Source organism: Corylus avellana, chromosome 3 (genome assembly GCF_965113065.1).
Source record: "Corylus avellana chromosome 3, dhCorAvel1.hap1.2, whole genome shotgun sequence".
In the NCBI taxonomy this organism is placed as follows: domain Eukaryota; kingdom Viridiplantae; phylum Streptophyta; class Magnoliopsida; order Fagales; family Betulaceae; genus Corylus; species Corylus avellana.
The window spans coordinates 13,432,484-13,443,225 of record NC_142492.1 but is presented as its reverse complement, the minus strand read 5'-3'; the positions used below and the strand labels follow the sequence as shown (position 1 = coordinate 13,443,225).

The following is a 10,742-nucleotide window of genomic DNA, read 5'->3' as shown; positions in this document are numbered from 1 at the left end:
ATGTCAATATCTAAGCCATTCAGTGGAATTTATATTTAAAAAGTGTATTGTGTTTTGAAAAACATTGTGTTCGAATTATTTATTAATATTTTTTCTTAAAAAAGAAAAGTGTGTATTTTTTATTATGCCCCAAAACGTCATGTCAATTTCTTTGGATATTCAATTGCCTACATACCGCCAATCAAAGAAATCTGTCTTTTTCTCCGGTATGGCGTCTCAATTTTCAAAACTTGTTTTATTTTTTTTTTCTGTTGGCAGGTATTGAAAGACAAATCTTTGAGAGAATATTCAATTAGATTGAAAACTGAATAGGATATGATTAGGTATCCTCACACGCAATGGTGCTTTTCAACCTCTCGTTTTTTCATATTTATAGTTATAGGCCCACAACTTTAGATACCAATTTTGATTGGATGAGATTCATTCTTGACATAGTCGTACCACTTCACCTTGTCAAATGGAAAATTTGAATGAAAAAAAAAGACCAAGTTTTCTTTAAATTAGGTTTGAGGTTTTGATTTTTGATTTATTTTTTTTACATGGATGCATAAGGAAAGAGGAAAGAGTGATTCAAACTAGTGACCTCTACTTCATGAGACGTGATCCTAACTGATTGAGTTACCTCTTGTCTCTTGAGGACTTAGGGTTTTGAATTTGATTTATTAAACTTACATGTATTTTGACCTCATCAATCTAATAAAGGCCCGGTTTGTTTTTGCGTAAAATATTTTTAAATAAACATTTTTCTTATTTTTAAGTGCTTGGTGCGGCGTAAAATATTGATTAACTAGACAATATTTTTAGTTCACCTTCAAAAATAACATTGCATAGGCAATTGTGAGAGGGCCTCTTATGGAGCCTATCTGCTTAAGCAGTTCTCAGGTTTCCCAAACACCTGTTCGGGTAAGTGGGTTCCACAAAGGCCATCTGGCAATTGTTTGCCGAAATTGCAAACAATTGCACTAAATCTAAATCCCACCACCCGAAGGCATCACACACTCTCTTCTTTCGTAGATCATCTTCATCGTCTCTCTTCCTTACAGCTCTTTATATTATATAAAAATATAAAAAATATTTGTAAGTTTTTTTATACAAATCAAGCATAACAAAATATTTTTCAAACTATTTTTAAGGTTGTAAACAAATATTGAAAAATAACTACTTATTTTGTCCATAAAATATTTTACAATGAAACTAACAAACCTAAATTAGAGGAATTTTCCAGTCAAGTCCAATTTAAAAGAAAACGTTGTAAAAAAAAAAGTTAGAGTAATGATTTTTCCCTCTAGAGAACATGGAGTGCAACCTTTTGATGTAAAATGTTAATGTAACCTAAGGACATAGAACTCAATTTAGCAACTCAACTTGGATAAAGCCAAGAAAAAGACTATGACCCAAATGGTCGTACCTAAAATTCAGCGAGATATTTTCAAAAGTGGACATTGTCCAAAAAAATACTAAGCCATGTATTTTTCTTCCACACTTTTTGACCTAATCTTTCATAAAAGAAAAAGATTGCTTTGAGATGGAATTTCATGTGAAAGACACTAAAAAAGAAAAGAAAAAGCTTTGAGAAGGAAGTTGCGTGAGCAATGTAACGTGCCCCCGCCACTAAATAGTTAGGTGCACAGCCACTTCCTCCATGCCTTTTGCCATCAACTTGGCAGGGTTTGCTTAAATGTGCTTTTTTTACCAGAATTTGATTATTTTTTTCTTACTCAGAGAAAAAACGCTAGTTATATATGTATTATTACTTCAAACAAACTAATCAAATTACAAATAGAGTTTCTTAAAATTGTTTATAAAGTTCGATCAGTCCCACCTAATAAAAAACAAGATTAACGTGAGATTTATCACTCGTGAGGATTTTTATAATCCATTCACTAAATGTTGGCAGTTCATCTTTCTAATTTATGATTAATTTTTTAGGATGTCGCTGTTATGATATTTAATTATAAGGGGATATAATATGCAGTAGTTATCTAATCACATATGCTATGTGTTCTCCCATGGTCTTCTCCTATCCTACTTTTCAATATCATCATTGGATCTTTGGGGCATACGTGAAACTCAAATGGACCCACATATCCAGTGGTGATTTTGAAAAGTAGAATTATTAGAGAAGAACCATGGGAGGAAATGAATCATTCCTCTTATCTAATTGGAAAATGCTTTATTTCCTCCCATGGTCTTTCTCTCCTCCTCCCCTTATTAAAATTACCATTAGAGCTATCATCTATAAGATCCATATAGGTCTCACATATCCGATAGTGATTTTGAAAAGCGGGAGGATGAGAGAAGGATGAGGGGAGGATGTATAGAGTAAGTATTGTAGTAGTTATCTTTGTTTAATTTCCAAGTCGTAGAGTTAGGCCCCGTTTAGTTTGGTAGGGACCTATTATTAAGAATTTTTATTCCCGTGGGAATAACAATTCTCTTAGAGCATTCCTAGCAGCTTCACCAAATTTTACTCACTAAAATAACCAAATTTTTGGTTATTTTGACAACTCACATTTTTAGAGCATTTATAGCAGCCTTATTATTTTAACAATCCACTTTTACTATTTCATGTATCATTTTTCAAAGATTTGTTTATTCTTAGGAAAAAAAAAAAAAAGAAAGAAGAGAAACTAAAAGCAAAAAAGAAGAGTGAGAAATGAATTGTTTAATCAATATGTGAGTGAACAGTACTTTTTATAGTTGTTTAATCAATGAGTTGTTTCAATTATCTTCATTTTAGCGAGAGTTTATCTCGAATGACATGGACTTCATGATTTTAGACAATTCATTTGTACAAATGACATGGACTTCAGTTTTAAGATAAGGCTAAGCCTTACTGATTAAAAGTTAGTTTGGCCATGCGATTGCCTAAGCTTAAAGTTTGATTTATTTTAAACAAAGTGTATTATTTTGACTCTTTAAAGTGTATTTTTAAAAACTTAAGATTTGAAAGAGTAAAAAATCTGTTTCAAATCATAAGCAAGGAGTGGGTGTATTTTTAAAAATGCCTAATTTTAAAGACTAAATTAAAATTTTAAAGGTTAAATCACGATTTAACCAAACACTTCAATTATTATTATTATTATTATTTTCAAATTTCACGTTTTGAAATTTTATTTTTTAATTCTCAGGTTCTAAAATCACAGATCTAAATACCATTCTCAGCTACTACCAAGGTACCATGGATAAGTCTTTGAGTTAAGATGGATAATCTACCATACGTCTCTATTAGGATAGAGTTTTTATCCAAATTGAATTGGGGAAATTTTTCAAACCTATTTTATAAAATTGACATGTGTCATCTACATGTGAGAAGCACATGCTTTTTTTTTAATTGGATTTACAAAGTTAAAAGAAATTTTACTCAAAAAACATGCACTTCTCATATGCTATTTAAAATAAATTGTTTCGAAGTAGCAAAGGGCATTACTAGGCCGGGACAGGTATTTTGTTGAATTAATATTTTTGAGGTTAATTATTAATAAATAAATAAATAAAAACAATAATTTTGAGGTTGAGAAAAACGGAAGAAATTATGTAGATTGTCCAGAAATTTAAGGGATAATTGAATATATTATTTTTATTTATGTAGATTGTTGCGGGGCAATTGCAATTTGCAATCTACAATTAAAAAAACAAAAAATATCGAGCCCATGATCAAGGCCCATCATAAATCGATTTCGCATAGCCCATTACACCTCGGATCCAATTCCAATTCCAATTCGGAGACCCATTACACCACGTTACCGCGGAAATTGAAAAGCACCCTATATATACACCCTCCAACCTTTCTTCTCTGTACTTCTATTTAATCTTCCTTTGAAATTCTTTTAAGACCCTGTTTGGATTGCGTTGCAAAAAGCGTTTTTGGAATAATGCTTTTAATGACGCAAAAGAAGTTGCAGCACCGTGTAGAAGAAGAAGAAGAAGATAACAGCGCGTATGGGTTCTATAAGCGGTTGGAGAGGCAGAGCCGAGTGATGAAGAGCAATCTGACTGACAACGTAAGAGCCATTCTGGTCGACTGGTTGACGGAAGTGCATGCCTCCCTCAGTTACGGGCCGGAAACTCTTTTTCTCGCCGTCAACGTCGTCGACCGCTTTGTCTCCCTCTCCCTGGAGGTGTTGTCCATGGCTGAGTTAAAGCTTCTGAGTATGGCGGCGCTCGTCATTGCGTGCAAGTATGGAGAGGAATGGTTCCCTGCTGCTATAGAGTTCAACAAAATCCCAGAAACTTACTTCACCAGATCTTTTGATGGCATCAGTTACAGTCAAGACGAAATCAATTCGATGGAAATCAAGATCCTGAAGAAGTTGGATTGGAAGCTGATGGTTCCCACAATCCACACTTTCTTGCTTGAATTGTTTAGCTCTTGTGGCGTCGGGGAAACCGATGGGGAGTTCAAGAATCTGGCCTTCTGTTTTGGGGAGATTGCGATGAATGATTATGATATGATTGTGAGGTACTCTGCGTCTTCCATCGCCGCCTCTGCTGTTTGTGCAGCGCAGTGCTGCATGTGCAAACGACATGGCTGGAACAGAGCTCTTGAAACCGGTTACTCCAAACGACAAGTCGTCTCACGTGCCGGACGTCTTCTACGGTTGCTTAAGATGAAACCCGACAGAAAAGTTTTCAAGAAATACTCCAATTTGTAGTCGGAAGGGAGATGAAAAAATTACTATTTCTCTTTGTAATTAGTTGACCGAAGTATCATGGAAAAGTGATTTATTTATTTATTTATTTATTATTATTATTATTAGTTTTTATGTTCTGCTCGTTTGTTTATGGGTAGCTTTAATAGCCCCCAACATATTTTTTAGGATATAAATTTCCACCAAATCAGATCGAATGAAATATTTTAAATGCGTTGAAGGATATTTCCTTCTTATTAATTTGGAGAAAATTTCTATCATATATTGTAGGATAGAAAATGTTGCTATGTCTTCTATTGTCATCAGCGATAGATGAACCACCTCCAAGCTCATGCTTCTTACTTATCAAGAACGAGAAAAATTTTCCACTTGTAACATTTTTTTTATTGGCTTAAAAAGAAAAAATTGATTAAAATAGTCTTGAATTAGATTATTGACTTTGATTTTGAACTCAAGACTACATTCTAAATCGTTGGTCGTTAAAACAAAACCTCCAAAAAAATTAGAACCAAAATCAGAATAGAAAGAAAACTTGTTTCGAAAGTCCAAACCGGCTTTATAAAAATGTTAAGAAGAAGACAATACAAATTGCATTTTGCAAGAGACACTGAGCAAACAGAAATTAATCTCAAAATAGATATCAAAGATTGCCAACAACTAAAGGATTTCGTATAATAAACCCAACAAAATTTAATCGAATAACTTAGCAAAACCACAAAATCGGCAATAACCAATAAAGAATACCCACCCTTTATCCTATCCATGGAAAACTTTAATTTCCACTTAAAGACACCTATAATCTAATAACTTAAAAGTACTTGTCAAATTCCTTGTAAACCAATCACACTTTAGCGTTAATTGGGGTTTCAATCTTTCGAAAAAAACTACAAAATTAAGCATAATGTCTTGATCATCCAGCGGCAACAGCATCAGCCCTAAAGCTTGTTTTCAATTGATGATGCTTAGTTCTAGAGTCAGATTTCTCATGGTTTTCACTTTCCCAATGCACATTCCCGCTCGCAGAATCAGAGTTAAGACCATTCACATAAGTGTTTGATAGGGACAAAGCAGCTTGAATCTCAGCACCAACCATCCCTTCTTGCTTCCCTACCTGTGTACTTTTCAGCCTCTCCTGCAAAATTAAACTAATGTATGTAAGCTCCAGCTGGAAATGAGTGCAAATACAGCTTTGCTCAAGAGAGAATCTGAAACACACATCGTCAGCATAACAAGTTAACAACAGGCATAAATTCCCAAATTATCATTCTTAGACTGGCTTTGGGAGCTTCCCGGTCACCCAATTCAGCCCAACCCAACAGCTCTTGGAAACAAACCAATTTGAACAGATTAATTTCCAAAGAAACATTCATATCATAATTTGTAAAATTCCAAAAGCCATTAAATTTGATTATCCTCAATGTAAAATGACTAAAAAGCCACTTCACTCTTGACATGCTCGGTTAAACTCAGCTAATATGCCATTCCAGTTATACTATATTATCTCTGTCAGCAACAGAAAACCCTGACAGTGTACTATAAATCAAGGCCTTAAGTCCATATATGAAGAAAATGCTCAGTTTTGGGGAAATAACTACAGAGAATGCAAGTATCAAACAAAAATTAAACAATAAATACCGATTACCAAAACTTTAGCAAGTCAGTGCACAAAATAGAAGATAAAACAAGTTTACTTTTGTTAAAAAAACAAATGCAAGTGCTGGAGAAACAAATTAACTGACTTTATAAGAAAGTACCGTTAATGCAGCATTTTCAAGCCTCAATTTGTCTGAATACGCTTTCAGATTAACTAATTCAGTTCTAAGGGCTTTATTCTCCACATCCAAGGATCCATATTTCCTCCTCAGTTCCTCCACTTCAGCCTGCTTCTTCAACCTAGATTTCCTAGCGGATTCTCTGTTAGCCTGTTTCCTTCTCTCTCGTATCAGCTGCTTTTCATTCTGAGGAAGTAAATATCCAAAATGAACAGTGAGAATGTACCAGAGCGATTCTATGCATTTTCTTTAAGTTGTCTTACTTTCCAATTCAGAAAAAAAGAAAAACTCAAAAGTCAGCAATAGAATAACGTTTCAGCACAAACTGCCCCTCAGGGTCTTAAATTGACTGCCTCAACCTTGCTCACAAAATTTAGAAAAATCTGTCATCTTCCTATGAGTTCACAATTCAGACTAGTAACTGTGTCTAATCAAAATAGCATTTGTTTTATGCTCATCTTAAGGCACATATTGATAGACGTGTATTTTTTGAGCCCAAAGGTAAAGATACTTCCGTACCTGAACCAAACCTCTAAAAGTTGGCCCTGTCCCAGCAGAAGAACCAATAGACACAGCACCCGTTTCTATTTTCTCATTTGGGAATTCGATGGACATTCCTACAAGATTGGCAGGGGCAGGAGCACTCTCAGAAACTCCTGTAGTTCTTCCATTTGCTTTCCCTTCAATTAAGGGACTGACCCGAGTATGGACTTTCATGTTGTCATCTGTCGCCCAGATAATTAAGCAAACAAATAAAGTTAGCATTAAGTGATTCCAACCGTTTAACAATTATCTTGGATCAGCAACAAGGACCAATATTCAAGTTAACCCCAAAGGATGAAATATAATATCCCCCCTTTTTCAATCAAAATCGGTGGACAGGGGGCAAGAGAAAAAAGTTACAATTGCATTTCAAAACCTCACCAAAGAGGCATTTATCCCTTTTAAATAAAGCTCACCTCCCCAGTAAAGGATACACATAAACTTTGAACAAAAGATATAACTATCACTTAAAAACTTTTTCGTACCAGTAGATAGCATTCTCTTAGACCCCTTTTTCCTCTGAGTATGGCCCATTATTCCTCAATTGTTTCGCATGCCTATTCCTCTGAGTTCATGCTTTGAAGTTATCTAGTAATCAACAGACAGAATATAAAGGAGCAAGAGAGAAGTTAACAAAGAACCAGATCAAATAAAATGGAATTCTTACTCCAAATTTTCCAGCATTTTCATCTATCAAAACATTCTATTCAATAAAATGTGCTTTAATAATGTAAAACTTTTTTAAATCACCAGTTGTCCCAAAAGCTTAAGCTGATAGGAAGAGGTAAATTTAATCACTTAAATCGTTACTTTAACACTCCCCCTAATGTGTGAGCTTAACCTCCCTTTTAATAGGTGAGACCCAACACGTAAAATATTTAATTTAAATTGAGTAAATTGACAGAGTCAAAGTTCGATCTCCATACCTTTGGCACTAATACCATTTTAAATCACTAATTGTCCCAAAAACTTACGCTGATAGAAAGAGGTAAATTTAATCACTTAAATCATTACTTTAACAAACTTGATAACAGTCTCCACTATTACTGCACATGAACACACAATTGTCCGAAAACCATAAAACCACATATGCGACACGATCACATGAAAACACCCATTTTAGGCTATTGCTTGGTATTCATATGATTGAAATTTATTTGATCAAATACACGACATAATCTATAATTAATTATCATTATAAGCAAACTTGTCGATTAAGCACAACAAAGAGGCGTACTTTCAATAAATTAAGCAAAATTAAACCCCTTTCATTGCATCAATTTGTAAATCTCAATGATTCAAATATCCCCCAACATATTTCCACGCGAGATGATGAGATTTCCCTTAAAACAAGCTTCCATAGCATACATTTAGATACACTACATACTATTTACTACAACTTGATCGAAGAACACCAATTGATTAATTAATAAACTGACGAATTAAGAACATTTTCATTTGAAATTACACATATACACAGAAAATTTCCCTCTAATATCATATTGATGAATTAGAGGATAAAATATGAAATCTAAAGAGAAAAAGGGATATACATACTGATAAATTTATAAACCAAACCTACCTCGAAACTTTGAATCCCTGATAGCGCCTAATATTCAAAGAGATCTGAAAGGGACTATTTCGAAGAGGCAAGGAAAACCTAACCCTAGCTCTTCGGTTTCTCGTTGTTTTGTAATCGAACTCTCTGGAATTGGAGGGAAAGAAAAAGGATTTTGTTGGGGGAGAGAGAGAGAGAGAGAGAGAGAGAGAGAAAGAGGGAACTGCCACGTCAAGCGGCGCGTTGTGATTGACGGTTTAGAAAAGCAAGAGGTAGGTGGTGTCACGCTGTTATTGGCCAACGTGTTGTCGGCGTAGGACCGGGGTGCCGTAGAGGTGTCAAAAAGTATTAGCATAACGTGGCGCCTTTTCGCTTTTGTTTTCTTTTTCTTTCTTTTGTTTTTTTTTGTTTTTTTTTTTTTTTTTTCCTTTTATTTTGGGTGGAGTCACTAGAGTAATGAGTCCTTTTAGAATCATTACTCAAAAAGTTATTCAATCGTGTTATCTCAAAATCTCAATTATTCTTACAAAAAAAAAAAAAAAAAAAATCTCAATTATTATTTTGAAATTAAATAATTTTTAAAAACAGTATTTTACTTCGATATTTATCATAATTTAGTTAAGAAAATACTAGGTATTCTTCTAATGTTCTCCAACTATCCTCTCAATTATGATGTGGCTTTTAAAATTACTAATAAATTAAAAGTCAATAATGATAATCTTAAATTTAATGATCATTTTAAAAGTCACGTTACAGTTGGAAGAATACCAAGAGAACATTAGAAAAACACCCAGCATTTCCCTTTTAGTTTAGTGTTCAAAATAAGTATGTTTAAAAATATTGATAGGACAGAATCTGAATTATTTAATTTCAAAAAATTGTTGAGATTTGAAGAAATTTAATATACTATAAATTCTAGGAGATGTTGATCCTATAATATAGATTTTTTTTAATCTAACCATTGTTTTTAAACCAACTTCGTATTTATTATTTGAGTATTGAAAAATGATAAATGTTGAATTTTAAAAAAATTATATGGTAGAATACTCTAAAAATTTTAAAGGATTTTAATCCAACCCAACAACATTTGCCCAATGATTTCAAAAAAAAAAAAAAAAAAAAAAGGTTCAACAAAACAAAATGAACACTCCTAAGCCATGAATAACTAGAAATAGAACCTCTTTGATCATCTAAATTCCTTAAAATGTTTCTATGGTAAATTTTCTAAATTTTAATTATTATTTATATTAAATAATTCAAATTTTACTGCTTTAATATTTATCACCTCTAAAGGTCTCAATTTGTTTTAGTTCATTGCATTTCAATCAGTTGTATACTTAAATAACAAAGATATGAATTATTTAATTATAGAAATCAATTTAAATTTTAAAATCTAACCGTATTCGCATTAGCGTAGTTAGGGCGAGAGAGGGCAAATGACCTCTTTGACAAGCTTTGTTTTATTAGAAAATAAGCTAAATTGAAGTACAATGTCAGCGAGGGGATCTACAATCATTAAGAAGATTGGCTTAGAAGCCTGTCAGAATGAGTCGACGAAAATGCTTTTCATGCCTAAGTCAATAAATGACTTGATAAAAAACCCTTGTTTCCTGAGAGGAAGAAGTTCTGGAGTTAGTGTATGCTTCGAATGAATGGATGAAGCGCTTACCTTCCATTTTGAACCTTGTTTTTTTTTTTTTTTTTTTTTTTTTTTTAAAATGGATCGAAGGTCATTCCTTCATTAAACGACCTTGCCACAAGTGACCTTTCGACTGGATTGCGTGTAGTTGTCAAAGAGTTTGGGTCACCGACTCTGACAACAAGTGTCCTCGATAACTTTTCCTATGTCACGAGCCAAGTAATATTAAATGTCAACTGCCACTGTAATGGTGGAAAGTCAGAGTGGTGCTCCCATACCTTTTCTGCTATAGATTTTGGGTCACCGACTCTAACGAGTTGTCCCGATAACCTTTCCTATGCCATGAGCCAAGTAACATCAAATGCCAACTGCTACTGTAATGGAGGACAGTGAAAGTGGTCCTCCCATACCTTTTCCGTTGTAGATTATCCAAAAACCTGCTAGCACATCGAGACTTGAACCTTTTTAGGTGGAGAGAGTGATGAGTATTTCGTAGTATGGTATGAGTATGATCATTTGCGGCTGCCCGAAATGACATTGCCAAACCAATGCGAGTCTAGGTTGGTTAGCGCCCGAAA

At 33.7% G+C, this 10,742-nt stretch overlaps 2 protein-coding genes across 2 annotated transcripts; one reads left to right on the top strand and one right to left on the bottom strand.

Moving 5' to 3' along the window:
• Positions 1-3,884: 3,884 nt before the first annotated feature.
• LOC132174307 (G2/mitotic-specific cyclin-1-like) lies at positions 3,885-4,655 on the top strand. The gene has a single exon (XM_059585983.2). The coding sequence runs from the start codon at positions 3,885-3,887 to the stop codon at positions 4,653-4,655; it is 771 nt and encodes a 256-aa protein (XP_059441966.2).
• Positions 4,656-5,303: 648 nt separating this feature from the next.
• Positions 5,304-8,731, bottom strand: LOC132175830 (G-box-binding factor 3). Its single transcript, XM_059587892.2, has 5 exons — positions 8,550-8,731; positions 7,453-7,555; positions 6,944-7,149; positions 6,407-6,610; positions 5,304-5,784 (listed from the first exon to the last, which is right to left on the bottom strand). Exons 2-5 carry the CDS (start codon positions 7,499-7,501, stop codon positions 5,563-5,565), a joined length of 681 nt encoding a protein of 226 aa, XP_059443875.1. The 5' UTR covers positions 7,502-7,555; positions 8,550-8,731; the 3' UTR covers positions 5,304-5,562.
• Positions 8,732-10,742: the final 2,011 nt, after the last annotated feature.